This window comes from Symphalangus syndactylus, chromosome 7, assembly GCF_028878055.3.
Source record: "Symphalangus syndactylus isolate Jambi chromosome 7, NHGRI_mSymSyn1-v2.1_pri, whole genome shotgun sequence".
Taxonomy (NCBI): Eukaryota; Metazoa; Chordata; class Mammalia; order Primates; family Hylobatidae; genus Symphalangus; species Symphalangus syndactylus.
Genome location: NC_072429.2, coordinates 32,111,744 through 32,139,083, shown reverse-complemented (window position 1 = coordinate 32,139,083; position 27,340 = coordinate 32,111,744). Strand labels below are relative to the sequence as shown.

At 48.3% G+C, this 27,340-nt stretch overlaps 1 protein-coding gene and 1 long non-coding RNA gene across 6 annotated transcripts in view; one reads left to right on the top strand and one right to left on the bottom strand.

Annotated features, from left to right (window-relative positions):
• LOC134737103 (uncharacterized) overlaps window positions 1-7,043 on the bottom strand; it is a 92,217-nt gene extending 85,174 nt beyond the window's left edge. The window contains exon 1 of the long non-coding RNA XR_010121678.1: window positions 6,978-7,043. This is a non-coding gene — a long non-coding RNA (uncharacterized lncRNA). The remainder of the gene's footprint in view (window positions 1-6,977) is intronic.
• The window catches only part of LARP1 (La ribonucleoprotein 1, translational regulator), a 108,662-nt gene that overhangs the window by 39,291 nt on the left and 42,031 nt on the right, over window positions 1-27,340 (top strand). For 3 of the 5 annotated variants that reach the window (XM_055285507.2, XM_055285506.2, XM_055285508.2), the window contains exon 1: window positions 5,836-6,706. The exons of the other annotated variants lie outside the window; for them this stretch is intronic. In XM_055285507.2, coding sequence (XP_055141482.1) covers window positions 6,271-6,706 — 436 coding nt within the window. In that variant the 5' untranslated portion in view covers window positions 5,836-6,270. Of the gene's footprint in view, window positions 1-5,835; window positions 6,707-27,340 lie in introns of those variants that run through there. 5 annotated transcript variants of the gene reach the window in all.

Sequence of the window (27,340 nt, the reverse complement as noted above, 5' to 3'; positions counted from 1 at the left end):
CCTTTTTGACTACCCCTCTTCCTCTGAGCCTCCTTTCTCATCTGTAAAGTGGGGATAGTCATGGAAAAGGATCGGCCTGGGGGTTAAACGAGGAATTCTGAAAACAGTCAGTCCCCACCCCACCTCCTCCTTGTATGTTAGCTATTGCCATTTACATCTCCTTCACAAGAGGAGGTCCTGGCTGAGCCTCTTCCCAAGAACTGAAATAATTATGTGACATGTGCCAGAAGGCCCAAGAGTCTTCAGGGTCTTGAAAAACACTCCTCAGCTGGCACTGTTTTTTTTGGCCAAGGCCCCTCCCTTTGCTAACTCCACTCACTCTGTGTCAGTATAAGAGTCTTCATACCCAAGGGGCCCCATAGCAGAAGTAAGTGATTAGCGCAAGCTCTTCCAGGAACACAAGGCTCTTTGGAAAACCAAACTCAAAGAGGAATAAAACTAGTACATATCCAGGCATATTAAATTTTCCTTCATAATAAGCACAGATAACTCAAGGAACCATTCCTCCTTCCTTTACCTATTCACTGCTCCCCCTCCAATAGAATAAAATTTCATGTAAACTTTGCATTTTCTTCCTGCCCATAAGCCAGATGGGCAGGTATGCTTCCTGTTTCATGGATGGAAGGCTCAGGAGGCTGCCCAAAGTCATTCAGCAAACTCAGAGATGGGACCCAGGTTATAAACCAATTCTCCCAGCTCTCTAGTCTCTCATGCAGCCTGCTGTGTCTCTCTTTAGGAAGTTGTCAGCACAAGGAGCAAACAAGCATATAATTAATTACAAATAGGTTTTTGTTTTGTTTTGTTTGTTTTGTTTTGTTTTTGAGACAGGGTCTCACTCTGTTCCCCAGGCTGGGGTACAGTGGCGCAGTCATGGCTCACTGCAGTCTCAACTTCCCACTCTCAGGTGATCTTCCCACCTCAACCTCCCCAGCAGCTGGGACTACAGGTGTGTGCCACCATGCCTGGATAATGTTTTGTATTATTTTGTAGAGATGGTGTTTTGTCATGTTGCCCAGACTGATCTTGAACTCCTGGGCTCAAGAGATTCACCTGCCTCGGCCTCCCAAAGTGTTGGGATTACAGGCGTGAGCCACCACGCCCAGCCCAAATAGGTATTTGGACCCATTTTATTAATTTGGTGGGTTTTATTTTTTGAGACAAGGTCTGGTCTCACTTTGTTGCCCAGGCTAGGGTGCAGTGATGCAATCACAGCTCACTGCAGCCTCCACCTCCCAGGCTCAAGCAATCCTTCCACCTCAGTCTCCTGACTAGCTGGGACTACAGGCATGTGCCACCACACCTGGCTAATTTATTTATTTATTTATTTGTAGAGACAGGGTCTCACTATGTTGCCCAGGTGGGTCTCAAATTCCCGGGCTCAAGCAATTCTCCCACCTCGGCCTCCCAAAGTGCTGGGATTACAGGTGTGAGCCACAGCACCTGGCCTAGTGTTTAAGCAAATGATGTGTTTAAACTCTAGGCACAAGTTAACCTGATCCTTGTCACTTTCTGCCTAAAGCATATTTTGTCTCTTTTTTTGGCCTCTCTGTTTTTTTTTTGGCCACAGGTTAAATATTGCTCAATTATTTGGTTCCTCTAATTAGAGTTTACCCTTTAGAAAGATAGGATTCAACTTCTTTGGTATCTTCCTGAGGCCTAAGTATTTGAGGGTTTCTCTATAAATACGGATATGGCAATGGAGGGAAGAGAGATAGGCTGTACAGAGTGGTGCAGTGAGTAAGAATAAGGCCTGGCGATATAGAACACCCTGAAAAACCCCACTCTGGTAGTTAGCTGCTGCCTATGATGCTGAGTACCCATCTTACTTTCTTTTCTGAATTTCAATTGCCTTCCTTTGTAATTTGAAGACGATAACCATTCCATACAGACAACAACCAACCATACAGGCACTAATAGCCTGTAGTGCCTGGCACATAGTAGGGGCTCAGTAGACATTTAGGGAAATAATAACTATCCCATTGGGTTATTATGAGGATTAAATGAGATAATGAATGTCAACTATTTCCCATAGAACCTAGCGTATACTAGTTACTCAATAAAAGTAGCTACTCCTGACTATTTGGTCATTACTAGTATAGTAGTCCCCTCTTATCTGTGGTTTTGCTTCTTGATGTTTCAGTTACCTGTGGTCAACTGTGGTCAGAAAATATTACATACAATAAGATGTTTTGAGAGAGAAAGAGCACAGTCACATAAATTTTATTACAGGCTATTGTTGTTCTATTTTATTATTTATTGTTGTTTATCTCTTACTGTGCCTAATTTATATATTAAACTTTATTATAGGTAAGTATATATAGGAAAAACATAGTATATATAGAGTTTGGTACTATTTGGAGTTTCAGGCATGCACTGGGATAAGGGAGGATGACTGTATTTAGAAATATATGCATATAGGATACCATAGTTGGTTAGGAATCAAAAAAACCTGAATTCAAATCCCAACTCCATCATTTTTTTATTAAAACTTAAAAAAAAATAGAGATAGGGTCTCACTGTGTTGTCCAGGCTGGTCTCTAACTCCTAGGTTCAAGTGATCCTCTTGCTTTGGCCTTTCAAAGTGTTGGGATTACAGGTGTGAGTCACTGTGCCCAGCCCCAGTTTCATTATTTTAATGTAGAAAAAGCTACTGGATTTAGGATAAAGAGATTCAGGTATGAGACCTGGCTCTGTCTGGCTCTGCTGTGTGACTTTGGATAAGGAACTTTGCTTTTCTTTTTCTTTCTTTTCTTTCTTTCTTTTTTTTTTTTGAGATGGAGTTTTGCTCTGTCACCTAGGCTGGAGTGCAGTGGGGTGATCTCGGCTTACTGCAACCTCCGCCTCCTGGGTTCAAGCAATTTTTGTGCCTCAGCCTCCTGAGTAGCTTGGATTACAGGTGTGTGCCACCATGCCCAGCTAATTTTTGTATTTTTAGTAGAGACAGTGTTTCACCATGTTTGCCAGGCTGGTCTCGAACTCATGACCTCAGGTGATCCACCTGCCTCAGCCTCCCAAAGTGCCGGGATTACAAGTTTGAGCCACCGTGCCTGGCCTTGAACTTCACTTTTCTGAACTTTGGTTTCTTCATCTGCAAAACAAGGAGAATGAGTAATCATTATGATTCCTTTTTCCAGTCCTAATAGCTTCTAAGATGTTGTCTCAGCCGGGCATGGTGGCTAACGCTTGTAATCCCAGCACTTTGGGAGGCTGAGGTGGGCAGATCACCTGAGGTCAGGAGTTTGAGACCAGCCTGGCCATTATGGTGAAACCCATCGCTACTAAAAATACAAAAATTAGCCGGGCGTAGTGGCGGGCGCCTGTAATTCCAGCTACTCAGGAGGCTGAGGCAGGAGAATTGCTAGAACCCGGGAGGCGGAGGTTGCAGTGAGCTGAGATCCCACCACTGCACTCCAGCCTGGGTGACAGAGTAAGAGTCAAAAAAAAACAAAAAAAACAAGATGTTGTTTCACACAGGTCTCTTACTTTCTCTGGCCCTAGTTTGCCTCTCTCTGGGGCAGAGCAGGCCCAGGGTAGGCAGATCTCAGTACCCCTCCACCCTCTACACAGCAGGGCCTGGCCATGCTTGTTCAACCCTGTTTCTGACTGCTGAGTAGCATGAACGAGTTTCTTGTCCACACAATGCCCTCCTTCCCTCACAAGTTCTCAGGGGTCGGGGGAGGATACTTCTCTACCTCCAATTACAAAAAGAACAACCAACAATAATAATTATGTCCCTTATTAACAAAGTTTAGAGAGGGTCTAGAGTGAATAATCTCTTCAGGGATTACTTATCAATAAATTTGTAAAAATAAAGCTGTGCATGGTGGCACGTTCCTGTGGTCCTAGCTACTTCGGAGGCTGAGGTAGGAGGATGGCTTGAGCCCAGGAGTTTGAGGCTGCAGTGAGCCATGATCACATCACTGCACTCCAGCCTGGGTGACAGACCTCATCTCTTCAAATAAATAAATAGTGCATTTCAGTGGCAATGTGCAATAATTTACCTTCTGATTAAGAGTACATGTAATGAACTTAGTACATTCCTGGTTTAATTCATTGAGTAACATTACCTTCCTTGTTAGCTCTTTTGAAGTACTGGCTTGTCTATAAAATTTACACAGCATCTTGACTAACATTGTCTCACTTGACCCTTCACACGAGCTCAGAGGGTGGAAGCAAGTCAGGCATTATTTACCCCCATTTTTCCACCAGGAGAGGGGTCCAGGGAAGTGCGGCTAGCTGGCCAAGGCTTGGAGGCTGAATAACTCAAGAGTTGGAATTAGACATGGCATTACTTGGCTATCCCTCCCAGTACTTCTCCCCCATACTGGTTACAACAATCCTACAGCTCAGCTTTGCTGGCTGGGGCAGTTCCAAGGGCTTTTCATTCAGTCTTCTCCTAGATCCAGCAGGTCGTGTGCTCTAATTCTTGTTTTGGAGATGGCCAACATTCCAGGCTGTTATGTTATGTGAGCACGTGGGATCACAGCCAGTCAGAAGCCAGGACTTCTCCAAGTGAAGTCATAAGCACCAAAGGGATCTTGCTAGACACACAGATTTCTGGGTCCAGTCCCAGACTGAGCCTGATTCCTAATACTTTGGCATCTGCGTTCAAAGAAGTCTTCCCTTATCACCCAAACAAAAGTAGCCCATCTAGTCTGATTACCACAGTTTAACTATTGTCTTCATAGATACTAGACAATAATTTGTTTATCACTTGTTTATTGTCTCTTTCCCCACCTTAGAATAAATTCCATGAGGATAGGGACTTTGTTAGTCTGGTTTATACCAAACCCGTTTCCTAGAACCCTGCAAGGCCCCCACAGTACGAGGTCAGTAAGTATTGAATCGACTGTACATTGAAGTTTGAAACTGCTGTCATACACTGCCCCTTCATTTTACAATAGAGAAACTGAGGCCCACGAGGCTTTAAGTCACTGCTGCAGAGATGGTAAGGGGGCAGGGCCAGGATAAAATCTCAGATCTCAGAAGTCCCAATCCAGGGACGGTTCAACTCCGCCCAAAGCAATTCTTTAGAAAAAAACGACATCCACTTGAAAGAAAAGACATTTCCTGCCCATAAATACAAGGTTTCGCGGCAGGGAGAAGGGCCTGGCCTGGGTGAGGGCTTTGGTAATTCCGTTCCCACTTCCTAGGCGCCCGCTGCCCGCAAGGGCTAAGGACTCGCCTTCCAGGCCCGGAGTCGAACCCATCTCCGGGTAGTGTCGAGGCCAGGCCCGGCGGCGGCGAGGCGCGGAGCACAACCCACTGAGGTGCGGACGGCTCAATCAACCAAGGTCACCCGGGCGGGGACCGAAGGGGCCAGGCCCGCCGGGCACAGGGGAGGGAGCGGCGTTGGCGCGTCCTCGGGGCGGATGAGGTACCTCCCTTCGGCCTCCTGGAAGTCAGGAATGACACTAACGGCTCCTTCCCCTGAATCTGACACCCAACCTAAAGAGCACGAGCAGGCCCGGCAGGCCGCGTGGCCCGCTCCCATGTGCTCCACCTGAGGCCGCTCTCACGCGCTGGCCCTTTAAGATACCTCCCCTCCTCGCCCAGCCTTCTCTCCTATCCCCCTCAGCGCCCCCACCGACAACTCCCGAATTGCATCAGGCACGTGCTCGCCCCCGTCCGGTCTGAGCGTCCCTACCCCCAGCCCGGGAGGTGCTCTGAGGAATCGGAGACGAGGGGCGGGGCGAGGGGCAGGACCGCGGAGCCGTGCGCGCGCGCTCCCGCCGCCTCCTGCCCGCCCGTCGCCCAGGGCCCGGCCGGCGGGCGCGCTCCCGCTGTGCCGTCCCCTCCCCTCGCCAGCCGCGTCGTGAGGCGCGCGCCCGCCCGCCGCCTGCCGCGGATCGCGTGGTCTGCTCGGCTCGCCGCGCCTCTCCCCCGTCCGTCCATATTGCTGCAGCCCCCGAGCCGGGAAGCCCGGGCCGCCCCGGGGGCGGGGGGGAGGGAGGGACGGGACTAGAAGCCTGCCGGGCTCGGGGTGGGGGCGTCTTGCGAGGAACGGGCGGGGGGGGACGCACGCCTAGGAGGCCTGGACCGCAGAGTGGGGGGCCTTCCTCCCCCCCCGCCCCGCTAGTGGGCCTCGGATTTACGGCGGCTGCATCTAACTGGGAGGGGGCCGCACCTCGCGTGAACCCCGACCCTTCTCCGCAGGGACTGGGGCCCAGCGCCCCGGAGGAAGGCGTCGCGGGCGCCCTGCTAGCCAAGTTCGAGGCGGGGGAGGCAGCCTCGGGCGCGCCCGGCTTCTCCGGGGGGGCGGGCGCGCAGATGGCCACTCAGGTGGAGCCGCTGCTGCCTGGGGGCGCCCCGCTCTTGCAGGCCGAAGAGCACGGGGGGCTGGTGAGGAAGAAGCCGCCGCCGGCGCCCGAGGGCAAGGGCGAGCCAGGAGCGAACGACGTCCGCGGGGGGGAGCCGGACGGCGGCGCTCGGAGACCCCGGCCGCCCTGCGCCAAGCCGCACAAGGAGGGCACCGGGCAGCAGGAGCGCGAGAGCCCGCGGCCGCTGCAGCTGCCCGGCGCCGAAGGCCCGGCCATCAGCGACGGGGAGGAGGGCGGCGGCGAGCCAGGCGCTGGCGGAGGAGCTGCCGGAGCCGCGGGCGCGGGGCGCCGGGACTTCGTGGAAGCCCCCCCACCCAAGGTGAACCCGTGGACTAAGAACGCATTGCCGCCGGTCCTGACCACCGTGAACGGACAGTCTCCCCCAGGTGGGTCTCCCTCCTTGCCCTTCTGGGTCCAGGGGCTTCTTCCGGGGACATGGGAGTCCCCTCCCCCAGCACCTCCAGGGCCCCGGGGTCCGCTACCGGTCATGGTGACTCGGGACTTTTTAAAATTGCCTCCTGGTTGATCCTGGTCGCCGCGCCCTCCCCCCACCGCGAACTCAGGGACCTGCCCCTGCCCGAGGGCCCGGCCTCCAGGAGGCTAAGGCCACCGCCTGGGCCGCAGCGGTTAGTGGGCAACGGTGTGGTCCGGGCCTACCTCGTCGGCAGAGGGTGGGCGCTGGTTTCAGTGAAACGATCCCCACCGCATGCTGGTGTAGGAGACGGTTTCTGGTTTGAACCTTCCTCGGGAAGCCCCTCTTCCCACCCCGCCCGGCGCTCCCCGTTTTGGTAGCGTTGTGAGCGTCCCCATGTTGTAAATGTTTAATGAGCATATGTCATGGGCAACCCAGTGCCCGGCGCGGAGTACATGCCGGCCGCACGGATTCGGGGATTAAAAGTTAACAAGTTTTGTTCTCGGGGAGATGAAATTGGGCGGTAGAATCGCCATTTGGAGACGGGTTGAGGGGTCAGTTGTGGGGAGAAGAAACCAATCGTGTCACCGAAATCGGTGGTTTCCCTCCCCGATCCCGGGCACATTTCGCCTTAAGAAGGAGTGTGCTGGGGGAGCCAGTTAGGAGGTTGGCGGAAAATGTGAGGCGGGTGAGGGGCCTGCGGCGACTTGAGGGGCGTGTGGCGTCGAGGGAGGGAGTGGCCGGCCTGGGCGGGCGGGTGACAGTTGGGCGCCATGCGCCGCGCCAGCGGCCCGCGGGCCGCTCGGCCTCGGCGTTCGGCGCGGGCCGCGGCGCTGGGGGTGGCAGGCGGGTGCGGGCCCGCGGCGCGGCCCGAGTGTGCGTGTGCGCCGCGCGGGTGTGTGCGCGTCCCCCCTTCCCGGCATTCCTCTGCAGCCGGGACAACGTGGTGCCTCCCCGCGCGGGGAGCGGCATGTGACTGCCGACCGGCGCTTAGCGAATCCTCCCTCTCCCTCCTCCGCGTGTTGGTCCTTTTGGACCGTGCCCCTTTCCGGGGGGAGGTAAGGGTGCAGGAAATCCCAGCAGAGCCGTGTCAGCGTGGGGAGAGAGGCGGTGCAGAATATGGAGTCTGCTCTTGGACTGCCTTTGCTGAGAATAGATCGTCGGCTTGGGTGGGGGAGCGCGCCCACTCTCCTCTCTCGGCCGGCGTATGGGGCGGGTCTCCATTCTTTGGTTTTGGGTCCGTTTGTAGTGGGTCGGTTTTTGTCTTGTAGTTAGAATGATGGCCTCTGGTCGTAGCCCTGGTGCTTTTAAAAAACTCCTCTCTTGTCGTAGCTGGTTGAGGCTAACTGGTTTAAACCATCAAAAATAAAGGGGGAGCTTAATGTCTTGACCGTCAAAGGAGTAGAAGCATTGCTAGTCCTAGGGAAGCCAGAATAGCCAGTCCTGAAAACAGCATGTTGCAATTTTTATTTCTTTTCAGGTTGCTTCATTTGGAGGAGGGGACATTTGGGGTTTACTAATAGTCCTTCAAACTGTGTTCTCTTCCGTCTCCCCTCCTCCTCTTACCCCCCTTTCCCTTCCAGAGCCCTCTTATGCAAAAGACAGTGCTGAAACCTCCGTTTTCTTTCAATCCCTCCTATCCACCCACAGAGTGAGGGAAAACAACTTTAAGACACTCTTTGGTCCTTCTCCCCTCTTTAAACTCAAAAGGGTATAATCATCCCCGGGAGAGAGCACTCCTTTTAAATGGGGCTACTCATCCTGGCTGCTGCTTGGCTAATGGTGAACCTGCCTTGTGGGTTTTAAATCAGCCATGACATCAGGTGGTATTGGGTGCCTGAGCTGGCATTTTGTGTAAGTCCAGGAGCCCTTGATAGTGTGCGTCACTGGGGTTATTGATCGTGGGAAGAAGACAGCTTGGCTGGCCTCTCACCTTTTCCTCTGAGTGGAGAGGCTGACTTGCTTTAAGTGCCCAAAGCAAAATTCTGAGTGAGGGTAGATTTGCTGTTGTTTTTTGGAATCTTAAGGCAAGAAGAGTGTCTACTCGTTCGTTTAGAACCTTTGGAATAGGTTTTGACAGCCTAACTCAAGTTAATCCAGTAACTTCTCTCTCTAAGCCTGTTGTTAGGGCTTGTGTGCATTTTGAGAGAGAATTCTATGATTGGGTTGTCACTCTGGTAAGGCTAGATGGTGACCCTTTCTGTGGAGCCTACATTGGATCTCTGAAGTGCTTTTCCAGCCCTGGTTTTATTTACAGCTTCGACAAATTTAAACGTGACACTAGTGGAGTGGCTGTGTGGTCTTGGGAATTTTTGTGTTCTGTGATGCACATGTTTTTGGGAGTCTACAGAAATGAGTACCTCATAAGCAAACTAAAAGTTTTCCAAAGCTTGCTGTAAATGGCTATTTTTAGCCTTACTTTTGGCTCAAATATTGGTGTTTTAGTTCTTTAAGGGACACATGCAGTAACTAGTAATAAAATATGTTTCGTGATATCTCTTCTTTCTTGTGGGATTCTGTATTCTGGTTTAAGCATCCAAGTCTTACATTTGTAGTTTTAAGTCTTGGGATTTGCATTTCGGTTTTTTAGATCTCCCTCCCTCCCCAGAGTATTTTTAAATGTTTGAAATTTTTGCTTTATCCTAGCCATACCCCTTTTAAGTATAAGATCCAAGACATCTAAGTTAAGAGATGATATATAGCAAATGTTCTGGGGTCAAACTGAGTGGGTTCAAATGCCACCTCTACCACTTGTTAGCTGTGCCTCCTTGGGCATGTTATTTAACCATTCTATGCCTCACCTTCTTAATTTGTGTAATAGGTATTTATGATTTACCTGCCTCATGGGGGTATTACGAGCATTCATTGTTATGATAAGTGTATTTAGCCCAGTGCCTGGCAGGTAGACGTTGTTACTTACTCTGGGTCTTGGTGGTACTTTTCCCTGGGTCTCTGGTTTTCTCTATGTGTAATATGATGGGGTTGGTGAATGCAGATCTTTCCTTTTCTTGTATTGTATCAGTACTCCATGAAATGTATGAGATCTGTCTCCTTAAAACTTGACTTTTGCTTATCCACAGACTTGAAGGGCATGGGATGGATAATTTAAAGTTTGCTGACTCTTAAGAATTAGCTATTTTTTGCTTTGGAATGTGGTGAGATGAATTTTTAAAAAATAAGTTTTAACTTTTTAGTTTGCCTTTTGTAAAGATTTTCTTTGGGGGGAGTTGCACGTGTGCTCTCAGGGATGTGAGGAAAAGCCAGCCTAACTGGATTGAAAGTTTGCTATGGCTGGTGCACGTGTAGTGCCGTGAGACTTGAGAGTACAGATAGTCCCCAACTTATGATGGTTCAATTTATGATTTTTTGACTTTATGTTGATGGGAAAGTGATACTCATTTATTGGAAACTGTACTTCAGGTACCCATACAACCATGGTTTTTCACTTTCAGTACAGTATTCAATAAATTAATTACCTGAGACATTCAACGCTTAAAATAGGCTTTATGTTAGATGCTTTGGCCATCTGTAGGCTAATGTAAGTGTTCTGAGTGCATTTAAGATAGGCCAGGCTAAGTTTTTTTGTTGTTGTTGTTGTTGTTGTTGTTTTTTGAGACAGTCTTGCTCTGTCGCCCAGATTGGAGTGCAGTGGTGTGATCTTGGCCCACTGCAACCTCCACCTTCCGGGTTCAAGCGATGCTCCTGCCTCAGCCTTGTGAGTAGCTGGGATTACAGGCATGTGCCACCATGCCTGGCTAATTTTGTATTTTTAGTAGAATGGGGTTTCTCCATGTTGGTCAGGCTGGTCTCAAACTCCCGGCCTCAGGTGATCCACCCGCCTTGGCCTCCCAAAGTTTTGGGTTGGGATTACAGGCATGAGCCACTGCGCCCGGCCCTAGGAGCTACTTCTGATCATGCTCATGACCAGCAGTGTGGACACCGGCAAACGCTTTGCTTTCTCTGTGCCTCTGTTAGACTAGGTCTAAATGTCTTAAAAGTTTTCTAGTATCAAAATTTTTTTTCTAAAACTCCCTCCCCACAAAAGAAAGAAACCAAAGTAGAGCTTTATATATGCGTAGCTTTATATTTTGCATTATGATTAGGAATCCAAGCTCTCTGGAGGCTGGAGAAACTCTTCCGGCTTCAGGAGCCTAAGTCGGTGGCTTGGGGGTGTATAATGGAGCAACCAGACATTATGTGCCTTACAGTGTCTGAAAGCACACAGCACTGCCTGAAAATTTCCTCCACCAAATAAAAACTGAACCTAAATCTAACAGAACCATAGAGCTAACTGCCAGTTTATAGGGAAATGGGGCTACAGGAACAGACTAATTAGCCATGAGGTAGGCAGTTATTCAGTTTCTAAATGTGAGAAATTCTACAAGACACACTATTTCCAATAAATAAATGGCATTTTTTGAAGGGAAGAACTGTTACAGATGAAGAAAGTTGAGACATCAGTCGTGCATTGTTGTGGATCTTGTTTAGATCTTGATTCTTGACCAAATGTCCAAAGACATTTTGATGACAACTGAGGAAATTTGACTAAGTTAAGAAATTATCTTATTTTGTTAGGGATGATAATGGTATTATGATTGTTTTTAACTGTGTAACTGGATATATTGTGCACTCCCACCTAAGAACTGTTAGGTTAGTCTATTAAATAAGACTTAAGGCTTTTTCCTATTGTGCACTTGATCTTAGCCAAAGGGCCAAGAAGCAATATAGTGTGAATCACTTTCTCTTCTTCTAAGGAAAGGTCACAATTAGGACACCCTTTGAAGGGGAGAGTGGGAGGCAGCTTTCATCGGGAGCCATCAGCAGGCCTGGCCTCTTTCCTTGTGGACAGGTAGTTTGAGTTTCATACTAATCCGGAAGTGAGTGCCTGCCAGGTAGGGGAAGGTTTTTAGGAGGTGGTTTTTGGCCCTTTGGGAGGTAGAGGGTGGTCACAAGCCTTCTTGAACTCTGAACTCCCTGAGGGGCGGGACCTTTCTGCTGACCCACCCACTGTCTATAGTGGGCCCTGAACTGGCGTAAGCAATCTAATAGCTGTTACTAAGCACCCATTCCCTTTTCTGGGAGGTGGGCAGGGTGGGAGGAGGAGGAGGAGCCGGCCTGAAACCGCAAAAACCTCTTTAAAATGGAGAGCTTGGCAGATGGGAGTGCCCCTGTTTGCAAAACCCAGGACAGCTCAAAGGGAGTAATTAGGGTGTTGGAGCCACTGGAGGTTCAGCAGGTGCCTCAGTCCAGACTCACAAACCTCCCTGGCTGATCCAGAGTGATCTAAGGGAGTGGCCAGGAGAGAGGATGGCCTTACCTTGCCTGGGATTCAAGAAAGGGAGTAAGTTTTGATACCTCGCTAGTGAAAACATGGGAAATAGCACATCAGTGTGAAGGGAGAAGGTGATGGGATTTAAATTAGAACATAGGCAGGGTACTTCTCTCTGCTCTCACTTTTTGACCTTAGATTGTCTAATCTGTTTTCCTTATTCACAGAATGGGGCTAATCCTGGTGCTGAGGTTGTTTAGAGGGTCAAATTGCTGTTGTATGGGGCAGCACAATTCATGAATTTAAAAAGTCCTTCTGGGCGCAGTGGTTCGCACCTGTAATCCTAGCACTTTGGGAGGCTGAGGCAGGCGGATCATGAGGTCAGGAGTTTAAGACCAGTCTGGCCAGCATAGTGAAACCTTGTCTCTACTAAAAATACAAAAAAAATTAGCCAGGCATGGTGGCGTGTGCCTGTAGTCCCAGCTACTCAGGAGGCTGAGGCAGGAGAATTGTTTGAACCGGGGAGGCGGAGGTCGCAGTGAGCTGAGATCGTGCCACTGCACTCCAGCCTGGGTGACAGAGCAAGACTCCATCTCAAAAAAAAAAAAAAACCTCCTACACAGATGTAAGATATAAGTTTTTTTTATTTCAGAAGATTGCATTCCAAAGGCAGATATTGGTAATTACTCACTCTGAGGGTTTATCTGTGCCTTTCCTCAACTGAGTGGATAATCAGGAGTTAGCTGAATTTTCAAGAAGGGCTATTTGTGATAGTTACCAGGGGCAAGTGGCCAACTTCCCATGGCTAATAGCCAGGGATGTCTTCCTGAAGGATTTTCCCAGAATCAAGGACAGTCCTAGTGTGGCACCTTTTTTTTCTTGGCTGAACCTTTAGACTGGCAAAGCCCTAGGTGTGGGGAGGGGCGGATTGTGGGTCTTCATAGATGAATTTTGTAAAGCCAGCCTGGTAGATGTGTCAAATATGGCATGGGACTTCTCCATCTCAGTTTGATATGCTGTTAATAAACCTAGATGATTCCTCCATGACAGGTCTTGTTTACAGGCCACTTTGTAATTACTCTCCAAACTAGTGGTAACCACCTTACTCTCAAGACATAGATTCCAGCCACTCAAAGTTGCCTTTTCTCTTTGCCTTAGAATGGAGTTGCAAGCTTCTCAGAGGAAATTAAGTCCCACAGTAGCCAGGAGCCATCTAGATAAATGATCTGATAGAGATAGGGCTCTGTATGGTTTTTGCCCTGCTTTTCACTTAAACTAATTTATTGAGGCTCCTGATAATTCAGAGATAAGTAATAGTAGTATAATAGTCACCATTTACTGAGTGTCTCACCTTTTCTAGCCCAAGTGATCTGCTGAGCAGATGCTTTTTTTTTTTTTTTTTTTTTTTTTTTTTTTTTTGAGGAAGAGTTTCTCTCTTGTTGCCCAGGCTGGGGTGCAATGCACGATCTCAGCTCACCACAACCTATGCCTCCTGGGTTCAAGCGATTCTCCTGCCTCAGCCTCCCAAGTAGCTGGGATTACAGCCATGCACCACCATGCCTGGCTAATTTTTTATATTTTTACTAGAGACGGGGTTTCTGCATGTTGGTCAGGCTGGTCTCGAACTCCTGACCTCAGGTGATCTGCCCACCTCAGCCTCCCAAAGTGCTGGGATTACAGGTGTGAGCCACCGCGTCTGGCCCAGCAGATGGTCTTTTTATTCCCACTTCACAGATGAGGAAAGTGAGACTGAGGAGACGTTAAGCAACTCTGTCCTTCTAATTGCTCAGACTAAACACCTTAAGATCATCCTTGCCACCTCTGTTTTTTTTCTGGCTGGTTGCAGTGGCTCACACCTGTAATCCCAGCACTTTGGGAGGCCGAGATGGTAGGATCATGTGAGCCCAGGAGTTCAAGGCTGCAAGTGAGCTGTGATTGTGCCACAGTACTCCAGCCTGGGCGACAGAGTGAGACCCTGTCTCTAAAAAGTAAATGTATTTGGTGACCCCACATGTAATGTGCTAGTACATCCTTTGACAAAACTGTGTCCTGGCTGGGCACAGTGCCTCATGCCTGTAACCCCAGCACTTTGGGTGGGAGGCCAAGGCGGGCAGATTGCTTGAGCCTAGAAGTTTGAGACCAGCCTGGGTAACATAGGGATACCCATCTCTTAAAAAAAAAAAAAAAAAAAAAAAAAATACAAACATTAGTCGAGCATGGTGGTGCGTGCCTGTAGTCCCAGCTTCTGGGGAGGCTGAGGTAGGAGGATCACTTGAGCCTTGGGAGGTAAAGGCTGCAGTGAAAGATGAGTGTGTCACTGTACTCCAGCCTGGGCAACGGAGCAAGACTGTCTCAAAAAGAAAAAGCTGCCTGGGTGTGGTGGCTCACGCCTGTAATCCCAGCACTTTGGGAGGCTGAGGCAGGTGGATCACCTGAGGTCAGGAGTTCAAGATCAGCCTGGCCAACACGGTGAAACCCTGCCTCTACTAAAAATACAAAAATTAGCCAGGCTTGATGGCATGCACCTGTAATCCCCAGCTACTCGGGAGGCTAAGGCAGGAGAATCGCTTGAACCTGGGAGGCAGAGGTTGCAGTGAGCTAAGATTGCACCATTGCACTCCAGCCTGGGCAACAGAGCAAGACTCCATCTCAAAAAAAAAAAGCTGCATCCAGGTTGGGTGTGGTGGCTTATACCTATCATCCCAGCACTTTGGGAGGCTGAGGCAAGAGGATCACTTGAGCCCAGGAGTTCAAGACCAGCCTGGGCAACATAGTGAGACCCCATCTCTTAAAAACAAATTAACTGGGTGTGGTGGTGCATTCCTGTGGTCTGAGCTACTCTGGAGGCTGAGGTGGGAGGATTGCTTGAGCCCAGGAGGTTGAGGCTATATTGAGCTATGATTGTGCCACTGCACTCCAGCCTAGGCAATGCAGTGAGACCATGTCTTAAAAAAAAAAAAAAAACTGGCTGGGCGTGGTGGCTCACACCTGTAATCCCAGCACTTTGGGAGGCTGAGGTGGGAGGGTCACTTGAAGTCAGGAGTTTGAGACCAGCCTAGCCAACATGGTGAAACCCAGTCTCTACTAAAAATACAGAAAGTAGCTGGGCGTCTTGCATGCCTGTAATCCCAGCTACTTGGGAAGCTGAGGCACAAGAATCACTTGAACCTGGGAGGCAGAGGTTGCAGTGAGCCGAGATCATGCCACTGCACTCCAGCCTGGACAACAGAGCAAGACTCCATCTCAAAAAAAAAAAAAAAAAAAGTAAAAGAAAACAACAAAAAAAAGTATGTCCAAATCTAAATGCTTTTACCACCTCATCTCTTGTTGGCCTGGACCATACATCATCATTTCTCATGTAGATTTTTGCAGCAGCCTCTTAACTGGTCTCCTGTCACTCCTACTTAAAACCCTCTGGTAACTTCTCAGCAGAGTAAAATCCAGAGTCCTTAGAGTATTCACTAAGACTGTACTTGATCTGGTCTCTGTCCATCTAACCTCTGACCTCATCTTTCATCACTTGCCCCTTCTTCACTCATTTCCTTCCAGCATCAGTTCTCACTTCCTAAAACATGTCACGTACTCTTTGCATCGGGTCTTTTGTTCTGTAGTGCTCTTCCCGCAGATCACTGTGGTGGAAATGCCTTCCCAGACCACCCTATATAGACTAGCAAGTCCTGACCTTGGATTCCCTATCTCCATCCCTCTTACCCTGCTTCATTTTTCTTCTTAGTTCTTTTCCCCCCCAAGGCAAGGTCTGAGTCTGTCATCCAGCCTGGAGTGCAGCAGTGCAATCACGGCTCACTGCAGACTCAGCCTCCCAGGCTCAAGCAGTCCTCCCACTTCAGCCTCCAGCGTAGTAGCTGAGACTACAGGCACACATCACCACGCCTGGCCAGTTTTTTAATTTTTTGTAGGAATGGGGTCTCACTGTGTTGCCCAGGCTGGTCTTAAACTCCTAGGCTCAAGCAGTCCTCCCACCTTGGTTTCCCAAAGTGCCAGGATTACAAGCATGCGCCACGGCACCTGGCTATTTTTCTTCTTAGCTCTTATCACCACTGGGTCAAGGACTTTGATACTTGACTACTTTTGTATTCCCAGTACCTGCAGCAGTGCCTGGCACAATGTAGTAGGCAGCTTGGTGAACATTTAGTGAATGAATTAATTCCATATTTTTAATGGCATTCATTCATTACATTTTGAGTGCTTACCATGTGTCAGACATAGGGGATACTGCAGTGCATAATAAAAAGTCTCTGCAAGAAACACATGCACTCAAAATTCAGTATGGAATATGCTGTGTAGGGAATCCCAAAGCATGAAATTCTTTGGCAGTGTAGCAGGGGCACCCAACTCAGTATAGGTCAGAGAAGTCTTCTAGAAATGGGAAGGATGAGTAGCAGTCACCTGAGAAGAAGCCTGGAAAGAGAACTCAGTTTTGGTTGAGGGAAGGCCCTGGTGTTCAGGGAACTGAGTTCCTTGTGGTTGTAGTATGGATAATTAGAAAGTAAGGTAAGCAGTCCTGCCTTGTAATCTGTGCTGAATTCTGGTTTTAGCTGGAAGGAGTGGAGAGACATTGAAGATTGTATGTGAGGGGAGTAGCATGGTCAGATTTTTCCTTTTGAAAGATGACTCTGGCCACATGGCAGAACCTCTTGGGTTAAGAATAGGTGATTTGGGGTTTCCTATTTGATGCTTTAGGGCAGGGTTCCCAGATTACAAAATGGAGCAAATTTCCAAGTCATTCCTGAAATGTGGATCTTGGGCAATTATTAACTGTCATCACTCAGGGGTAGAGAGTGGCTGGGGTTTATGGGATATCTCAGACCCTTCAGAAGGCTGCATTATCCAGAATGCATCTCATTTGCTGGAAGAAGCACAGTTGCTGATGAACTGGTTGAGCTCATGCTTGCCTGCTTGCCCCTGCTGCAGCTGGCTGGGTAGGGAGAACAAGAGGCCCTGAAAGTTGTAGAAGGGGCAGTGGGGCAGGCTTCCAGGTAGCAATCGGCCCCCTTGTCCTGGGGAGGTCCACATGGCTAGGCTTCTAACCGTCAGCTGGTTTTACAGCTATGCTGAGAACAGTGGGTTTGCATTTGCCCACAGACAGGCTGCTACCCTGAGTTCTTGAGAACACTGGGCTATAGTTAGGCTTACCCAGCCCAGTTTCCTAGTTGTCAGCACTGTCTCCATTGCTGTGCCCTCAGGGCCTTGGTTTTCCCTTCCTCCTTTTAGAGAAGAGGGAATATTTGGAACTGGAAGGGCCTGAGAGGTCATTCAATCTAAACCTCTCATTTACAGGTTAGGTACTTCAAGCCTAGAAAGGAAATAGGAGTTGTTCAGGATTCCAGTCAATTCAAAGCAAGGCTGAGGCTTGAACCTGCTCCCACTACAGTTCTGTGTTTTTTGTTTTTTTTTTTTTTTTTGAGACGGAGTCTTACTCTGTCACCCAGGCTGGAGTGCAGTGGCGCGATCTTGGCTCACTGCAAGCTCCGCCTCCCGGGTTCACCCCATTCTCCTGCCTCAGCCTCTCCGAGTAGCTGGGACTACAGGCGCCCGCCACCATGCCCGGCTAATTTTTTGCATTTTTGGTAGAGACGGGGTTTCACCGTGGTCTCGATCTCCTGACCTCGTGATCCGCCCGCCTCGGCCTCCCAAAGTGCTGAGATTACAAGCGTGAGCCACCGCGCCCGGCTACAGTTCTGTTTTAACTCTACCTCTGGAGGAAGAAGTAAAATGGGGTAGTTGAGCATGAACTTGGGACAGTCAGTCACAGTTAGCCCAGCCATTTACCAACTGAGTGCCCTTGGATAGGTTGGTAACTTCTGGGCTTCAGTAAATGGGGCTATAGCTGGAGTGCCCACGTACTAGGATCATTGATGAATGTGAGCTAGGTGAATATATAAAAATACTCAACTGGAGCCTGGCACATAGTAATACGTGGTAATGGTAAGAATGTTGAATGTTCTTCTTTTGAGGCCCTGACTTTGGCCCAGGTCTTCAATTTGCTTAACAGAAGTCAGGTGCTATAGCTGGCCTTCCTCTGTTGTCCTGGGTCCTCTGCCCCTTAATTGCCACAGTTTGGTCCTGAGCATACACAGGAAGGTAGCCTACATGAACTCTCAGAGCCAGTTTTTCTGACCTTGCCCTAGGCTGGCTCATGCAACTCCATATTGAAGTGGAATTTAAGGACTCACTGGGAACCATAATCTTGACAATGAGAAGCTCAAATTGTGGTGCTTGAGAATGCCCTAGTATTAGAATGTCAGAGATGAGCTCAGGCATTTTGCAGTAAAACTCTCCCACTCTCTTTCATGGCTTTCTGCAGCTTTGAGGTTGTTTGAAGAAGCAGAGCTCTCTCTGATTTTTCTGTTCTGTATATGTATTTCCTGTTCTGCGTGTATATTAACAGTGATAGGAGGAAGAGACACCAATTACGTGGATGGAATAGCCTGGTTTTGGAGCCCAGTGTAGGGGTGGGGTTTGGAAATGGCGAGTGCAAGGTTGGGTATGGGAGGCTGGATGCTGCTTCTAGGAAATGTGGGAGACAGGAAATCAGGAACACCTAGAAGAATTGGCTCTCTGGGCTGCATGCATCCTTCTATGAAGAAGGAATGGTTGAAGAACTAGGGTTATTTTGCCCAGGGAATCAAAGCTTGGGGGTGCGGTGTCTTGAAATACAGAATTTTGATAAATCTTTTCCACTTGGCCTAAAGCTCTGATGGCAGGTGAGAGATGAAGGGTTAGTAGGTTTTGCCTGTAGTCAAGTAGTAACTTTTAACAGTGCCCCTAAATGGATTCAGTTGTCACAGGAGATACTGAGTTCCTTGACATGGTAATATTTGGGACGGTAGTTTAGAGCATGATTTGTTGTAGGGTTCTGCAGCTACAAGTTGGCAAAATACTTTTCAGATTCATTCATTCAGAAAGTTGTGAATACTGTATCTGTTAGGTGTCAGACCCTGAGATTCAGAGTTGTAAACAAGACACATTGCGGCCATGGTGGGGCTTATATTCTGAAAGGCAGAAGTCACCTGTCAGTCCAGCCCAGTGACAAGTTTTGATTGACTTGCATTTAAAAACACTTTAAAGTAATCATCTGTATTTAAAAATGAAGAAAATTATCTGGAAACCTAGGGAATTCTAGCTTTAAAAAAAAAATCAGAATCAATAAGCAACCACTGAATTATGTACCTTATTTTTTATTTATTTATTTTTATTTGTTTATTTATTTTGAGACTAAGTCTCACTCTGTTGCCCAAGCTGGAGTGTAGTGGCATGATCTCGGCTCACTGCAACCTCCACCTCCCGGGTTCAAGTGATTCTCCTGCCTCAGCCTCCTGTGTAGCTGGGACTACAGGCACGCGCCACCATGCCCGGCTAATTTTTGTATTTTTAGTAGAGATGGGGTTTCACTCTGTTGGCCAGCTGGTCTTGAACTTCTGACTTCATGATCCACCCGCCTCGGCCTCCCAAAGTGCTGTGATTACAGGCATGAGCCACCTTGCCCGGCCGTATTTTACTTTATTTTTTTGCGTGATCTCAGCTCACTGCAACCTCCGTCTGCTGAGTTCAAGCGATTCTCCTGTGTCAGCCTCCCAAGTAGTGGGATTACAGGTGCCTATCACACCTGGCTAATTTTTTGTATTTTTAGCGGAGACTGGGTTTTGCCATGTTGGCCAGGCTGGTCTTGAACTCCTGACCTCAGGTGATTCACCCACCTCGGCCTCTCAAAGTGCAGGAGTTAAAGAGCCCCTGGCCAAATTGTGTACTTTAAATGCATGGGTTGCATGGTATGTAAATTATGTCAGTAAAGCTGTTATAGGGGAAAAAATGAGAAGACCTAGCCACTCTGGGCCTCTCATGACTGCTGTCTGAAGGCAGGGCCCAGCCTCCCTTTAGGTGAAGAGTGCCACAGCTTGGCTCTTGTAGGCCCTTGAGTTTGCTGTCTTTTACCCAGGCTTCCTTCTGGTCCCATGTCTATGGGACCAGACTTTTGTGTATTTCATCATAAAAACGAGAAAGGACAGCAGACTGCCTAGCTCACAAACAGAGGAACATCCTCATGGGAGAAGAATGAGAGGAGGCAGTGGGGATGTGGGGACGACTTTAAGGCCTTAGGGTAGGAGTTGCACTCAGTAGAGGTGAGGTAGGGGGAGTGAGTGTGATGGAGAGATAGGACTCACCTAGCTTTGTGGCCAGAGGCCCTGAAGCAGCGATAGGAAAGCTCTCTGAGAGTTAAGGGATGGGCTTGCCAGGTGAAACTGAGTTATGTTAGGTCCCAATGAGACTTTGCTTCCTTCCCCTCATCTGCGAAATGGGTATAGCATCTTGGATCTCAATCTCTAAGGCTCTGTTAAGCACAAACACCCTGTAATAAGTGTGATCAGTCTCAGAGTATAAAGGAGAAAGATGTGGCTACAGGCCTTGTGGCAGTAGCCGGGGGCAGCTTCAGTCAAAGTGTTGGGGAGTGCCTCTCACGGTGAGCCAAGATGGGATTGATAAGGAGACTGGTGGTGAACCTTCTAACCTGGAGGAATAACAAGTAACAGGTTGTGTTGAGTTTAGAGTTGTCCAAGGAACAGAGACAAGGCCTATATGAATGAGGGGAGAGAGACACAGAGAATCAGAAACAGGAGGCCATTGGAGGCCAGCTTAGGGAGTCTGGATCCTGTTCTGAAAGCATTGGAAGAAGTGTTATCACCTGATTTCTGCTTTAGGATTACTCAGTTCTGTGGAAAATGGACGGAGGAGGTAGGGGGAGGAGGCAAGGTGGAAGCAAGGAGACTCCTTAGGAGACTACTTCTGTAGTAGTCCAGGAAAAAGATGGAGAGGAGGGGGATGATGGCATAGTGACTTGGGCCTGATTTTTTTTTTTTTTTTACTAGCTGTTTTCTCCTGAGACTAGACCTCTTAAAGAGGAAGCTTTCTGATTGCTATTTCGTATTTCCTCCTCACTTCTCACACTATCTAGAAGCTGAATTAGTTGCACTATCCCATCATCAGAAGGGTAGTTTAGGCAGGCATTTTCCCCCTGGTTTTGGATCTCTTGGCCCCAAAGCCAGGCTAAGGACAGGTGCTTCCCTGCCTAGGCTACCTCTCCCGGCCTGTCCCTGGCTCCCTCCCTGCCCCAGGGTAGAGGTGGAATGAGGGTATGAGAGAATAGCCTGAGACACAGGCAAGGGCATGGTTGGGAGGGCAGTCCAGGAGGTTGGGACTGATCTTGACCCTGAGTCTGTGTGTCACGGTTTTCTCTTCCTGACTTCTTGTCAGAAACTGCTATGGGTTTTTGATTTCAGGTAAGATCCTTAGGGCAGAGTCAGAGCAAGCTGCTGGAGCACAGTCTGGGAATCCAGACTGGAGTTCTGATTTTAGTCCCACTCTCTAGTTTCTCCTGGCTAGAACTTCATTTCTCACAACTTTTATAAAGGGATTGGATCCTGGCCGGGCATGGTGGCTCATGCCTATAATCCCAGTGCTTTGGGAGGCCGAGGCAGGTGGATCACCTGAGGTCAGGAGTTCAAGACCAGCCTGCCCAATGTGGTGAAACCCCGTCTCTACAAAAATACAAAAATTAGCCAGTCGTGGCAGCAGGCACCCGTAATCCCAGTTACTCAGGAGGCTGAGGTGAGAGAGTCGCTTGAACGCAGGGGGTGGAGGTTGCTGTGAGCCAAGATTGCGCCACTGCCCTCCAGCCGGGGCGACAGAGCGAGACTCTGTCTCAAAAAAAAAAAAAAAAAAAAAAGGATTGGCTCCTGTGCTGTCAAGTGCAGTGCTTATCAGTGAGTAATAGCCTTTGTCATGTCCCTGGGCTTAGCCATGTGTCCTAAAATCTGCCTCGTGGGTAGCTCACCTTGGTGAGGAGATTCCCCAGGAACGCAGGCCAGAGTTCCTGGAGACCCTCTGCTAATGTCATGATTATTGAACTTTCAAGCTACCACATACTCCTATTCACTGTCACCATTCATTTTCACAGTAACCCTGTGGGATCTAGCTACAGTGACAGTCCTCATTTTATGGATGAGAAAACAGGTGCTCATAGAGGTTCACTAATTTGCTCAAGGCTCCACAGTAGTTAGTAAGTAGCTGGAGTTTGAGCCTATGGCAGACTGACTCGAGTTCATGCCGTACACATCATCTGGCTTTGCATTCTCCCAGACCACAGAATTGTACATATCCTCCCAGGAAAACTGTTCAGGGGGAGAGAGGACTCGCACAGATCTTGAGATTCTGGTATCTGTATAGGGCTCTTATAGCCCAGCCTAGACGCCTCAACTCTGCCTCCGCTGGCAGGGTGGGCTCTGGGGACATAAGCCAAGTGGGTTTAAGCCAGGCACTGATCCTGCTGGGGAGCTCTGGCTCTTCCCCTAGAGATGTTCCTCCAGCTCTGCTGGGCCACGTGCAGGCCTGCTGGAAAGACCTTGTGGTTTTTCACGCATGGCCTTGGGGTCAGTAGGAAAGGTTGGGGGTGGGGCTCTCTACAGGCTTTGGAAGGCTCTCTGGCTTTGTGTTACCGAAGAGGATGGAAAATACCCTATGTGTTGGGCCTTTTAACTTCTTTTGAAGGGGAAATCTTCAGGTTGCTCAAGCAACACCAATTCATTGTAGAAAAATGTCCAAATATATTTTAGCAAAAAGAAAACCCCTTGGTAATCTGTCCCACTAACCAGCAAATATACAACCCACGTGAACATAAATACACATATAAATATAATAAACATTGATGGGATTGTATATCTTTCTAGACTAGTGCTAGCCACATAAATTAAAATTTTCTAGTAGCCATATTTTTTTAAAAAGTAAAAATGGGAAATCAGTTTTAATAATCTAATATATTCAAAATGCTGTTTTAACATAATGTAAAAATTATGAAATGTACATTCTCCTTACTAAGTTTTTGAAATTTGATGTCTTTCATACTTAAACTTCTCGATTTGGGCTAGGAACATTTCAAGTGCTCAGTATCCACATATTGTGGCTTGTGACTATGGTATTGGATAGCGTATTTCAAGTGTGTGTGAGAGGATACATATATATACACCTTTTAATAAAAAGACAAAATGCGATCATAATATAGTAGCCTTCCCCTTGTCCATGGGGGATACGTTTCAAGACCTTCCAGTAGATGCTTGAAACATCAGCTAGTACCAAACCCTCTATATGTTTTTTCCTATACATACATAACTATGATAAAGGTTAATTTGTAAATTAGGCGCAGTAAGAGATTAACAACAACAAAATACAACAATTACAACAATATATTGTAATAAAAGTTACGTGAATGTGGTCTTCTTCTCAAAATATCTTTTGTTTTGTTTTGTTTTTTGAGATGGAGTTTTGCTCTTGTTGCCCAGGCTGGAGTGCAATGGCATGATCTCAGCTGACCACAACCTCCTCCTCCCAGGTTCAAGCAATTCTCCTGCCTCAGCCTCTGGAGTAGCTGGGATTATAGTATGCATGTGCTGCCACACCCTGCTAATTTTGTATTTTTAGTAGAGACAGGGTTTTTCGATGTTGGTCAGTCTGGTCTTGAACTCCTGACCTCAGGTGATGCACCTGCCTCCCAAAGTGCTGGGATTACAGGCATGAGCCACCGCACCCGGCCTTTTTTTTTTTTTTTTAAAGACGTTGCTATTCTATTCTTTGAGTTACTGTTGGGACAACTGGGAAGAGAGAAGAGTTGAGATAAAGAATGAGGAAGCCTCCATGACTGGAAGTTTAGTCTGCCCAGTTTTTGTACTGGAAGGGCTAATTGCTGATTTCGTTAAGAAAACGTACGAATGGGGGCTTCTGTCACCTCAAAATATCTTGTACTGTACTCATCTATTTTGGGGCCTCAGTTGTCCGTGGGTTACAAACTATGGCTGGGGGGGCAGGGATCCACTGTTTTGTAAGCTATGTATTTTTTCCATTTAGAAACATAGGCTTTCAAGGGGACTTAATCTTTTTGTAACCCTCAAAGCCACCTTGGGAAGGAAGGTAGCAGTTTCCTGTTGAGAGAAAGGGTAAGGAACTGTGGCTGCGAAGGCACATACCCAGCTGCTACCTGTGAGCCCTCCACTCTTTCCCTGCCCTCTGCAGGCACGCTGGGGTTGAGGCCTCTGAGCCTGGGCCACAGTTGACATGCACGCATGTGTAAGTGCATGTTCCCACACAGCACTGTGCTGGGGGAAGCAGGCCCAGATAGGGGAAGATACTTACCGAGCTGCCACACAGGGATAGGATATTTAAAACACAAGCACCCTGAACTCCCAGTCCAGTGTTCTTTCCACTCATCTGCCAGATTCTGAGAGCTTCCTGCCTGGTTTTGGAACTACTTGAAGTACAAAGAGGAAACTAATGGAGGGTGGGCAAAGGCCTTCCACTTGGTTTGTCTGGGAGTGCCCCCAAGTCTACAGCCTACCCCGCTGATGGAAGCAGGCCAGCACTGGCCTGTCTCATGGGGAGAACAAATGTGGATAGGCAGTGGGAAAAAGACCAGTTGGGCCTGAGTGATTGCAGAAAGGGACATGGGTTGGCCTGAGTCAGGTTGGGACTTAGAAATCTCTAAATAATTGGTTTGTCCAACAATCCTGCACCCCTAGTGTGAGCACAAGTGCCTCACACTAGGCCACTTTGTGACAAGAACGTCATGCAGGTTGGAGATTTGTAGGAGCCTGGCTTCGTTTTTTGTTTGTTTGTTTGTTTGTTTGTTTCTCCACACCCAAACCTGTGCCTCAGTTTTTCAGCCTGTAAAATTGGGCTGCCTCTTAGGTATGCCATTGGCCTGCTGCTGGCCTCCTCTGCCCCTTTGGAGGAGGGCTGTGGATGAGCAGCTGACTTGGGTTAGCCCTCGGATGAAAGGGATCAGAGTACTGATGATTGGGGGTTTAAAGACTGGATGGAGTTTAAATACTGGGTGGATTGAGGGAAGCCAGCCCTCCTCTGCATCACTGCATCCCTGCCCCATGCTTGTTTGCACTGCAGGGAATATCAGCTATGGCACTCAGCAGCCATGTGCCAAGTCTCCAGGCTGGGGAGGGCCTGCTCCAGGGAGTGAGTGGGTGCCTTGGTTTGCACTCTGGGAGCCAAATTGCCTCGAGGTGTGGGATATTGCTCAAGATGGCATTTGCCAGAGCTGAGGAGTCTAAGGCACCATCTTTTGATTTCTCCTGGGGTCTAGTCTTATTACTCAAACCCTTGGATTGAAAGGGTTGGTACTACCTTTGGGAAGACTTAATCTCTTGCATTTCCTCTGAGGTGGGATTGGAGAGGCAGTAAAGGTCCCTGTTGGCTGTTGCTGGGCTTGTAGTTGCTCTGGGATGTTCTCTGCTATCCCTGCCCCAGGCCTTTTCTGCCCACATATCATCACTGCCATTGCCCCTCTGAGGTGGCAGCTCTTTGGAGATCCTAGACTTGAAGCAGGTCGGAATCTAAAAGGCCTTTGGTCACTAAGAAGCCATCTGGTCACTTCTCCTTTTAAAGAAAAACCAAGTCTGTATCTTGGCCAAAGTCTCTCAGGTGGCACCAGGGGGATCACAGTGCCTGCATTAGGATTTGTAGGCTTTGTTTCCGTGAGGAAAGAAACAGTTGAAACTCAGTAATTTCAGGGAAAAAAAGAAAAACAGGAGGCCCTTTGAATGGTCGGTGCTGCCAGAGTGGAGATTAGAAGAGGACTAGGGCTGGATATAGTGGCTCACACCTGTAATCCCAGCACTTTGAGAAGCCAGGGCAAGAGGATCACTTGAGCCTAGGAGTTTCAGTCTAGCTTGGACAAGATGGCAAGACTGTCTCTACAAAAATTAAAATTAGCTGGGTGTCAACAGCTAATTTAGTCACAGCTACTTGGGTGGCTGATCCAGGAAGATTGTGTGAGTTCAGGAGCTTGAGGCTGCAGTGAGCTAGGATTGTGCTACTACACTCCAGCCTGGGCAACAGAGCGAGACCTCGTATCTAAAAAACGTAAGTGAATAAAAAACAAGAATTTCAAATACAAAAATTAGTTGGGTGTGGTGGCAAGCACCTATAGTCCCAGCTACTCAGGGGACTAAGGTGGGAGGATCACCTGAGCCCAGGGAGGTCGAAGCTGCAGTGAACTGTGATCACGCCACTGCATTCCAGTCTGGGTAACAAAGTGAGACCCTCCCTCAAAAAAAAAAAAAAAAAAAAAAAAGTTGACTCCCCTGGGGCTTTGGTGCTTGCTGGAGCCCAGGCCTTCAGGTTGCAGGTGGTTCTAGAGCATTGCCTTTGCAATAAACAGTGCTTTTGATTCTTGACTGTTTTTACTCATATCATTCCCTTTTCTGAGTTGCATTATCCCCACCTGGCAGGTGAACTAACGGGCTCAAGAGGAGTGGATTCTGGTGGCCTCAGTCCCCTGTAGGGCCTACAGGCTTGATCTGGAGCCTTTTGGGGACAAGAACCTAATGTTTGTTTCCTGCAGTGCTGACAGGGGTTTGGGGTAGCCTGGGATTTCATATCCTTGGGGTCAGATACCTTCTCACTGGGTGACCTTTGGCTAACCACTTAGCTGCTTTGAGTCTTCTAAAACTGGGATAATAGTCCCTCCATTGTGAGCACTAAAAATCTTAATGCACAAAAGGGCCATGGCAGGAGGCCTGGCTTCCTGAGGTAAATGCCTAATAAGCCATTATTACTATTATTAGTATTTAAAAATAAATGTGGCTGGTCTTGGTGGCTTACTCCTGTAACCCTAGCACTTTGGGAGGCCAAGGTGAGAGTATCCCTTGAAGCCCAGGAATTCAAGACCAGCCTAGGCGGCATAGCAAGACCCAGTATCTATTTTATTTTATTTTGTATAGAGACAGAGCATTGGGTGAGCAAACTAAGATTTTTAGGGTAGAGCAAACTAAGATTTTTAGGGTAAGAGAAGCTGTTTGGCTGTGAGGCAGAAGTAGGTGGACAATTCCCTTCAGAACCTTCATTCTTCTGGCCCAGCCAAGTTTTGGAGCTTGTTATAAAACTTAAACCCCAGCCCAGACTGATCCCTTGTGACCTCGTATCTGTCAGGACACTCATCATGTGGCTTCTTGGATCACTGTTGGTTCCTGGTGCTGGAGATTAGACTGGTGGGTAAAGGGAGAGTACCTCCTCCACCTCTCTTCTGGCTGCTGTTTGTATGTGTAATTGACACTACCTGCTCTTGTGAACCAATTAAGTCCTGTCTATACAAGTGAGACATTGCACTGGGGTTTGGAGACCAGGGTTCCTTCTTGGCAGTCTCACTCATTGGCAGCTCAGTTCTCAAACATTAATCTGCCATGAGCATTGCACAGGAAGCGTACAACTGTGGGTGTTCAATTTCTGCCCACCTTCCTAAATTGATTTCTGGAGTTTATAGAG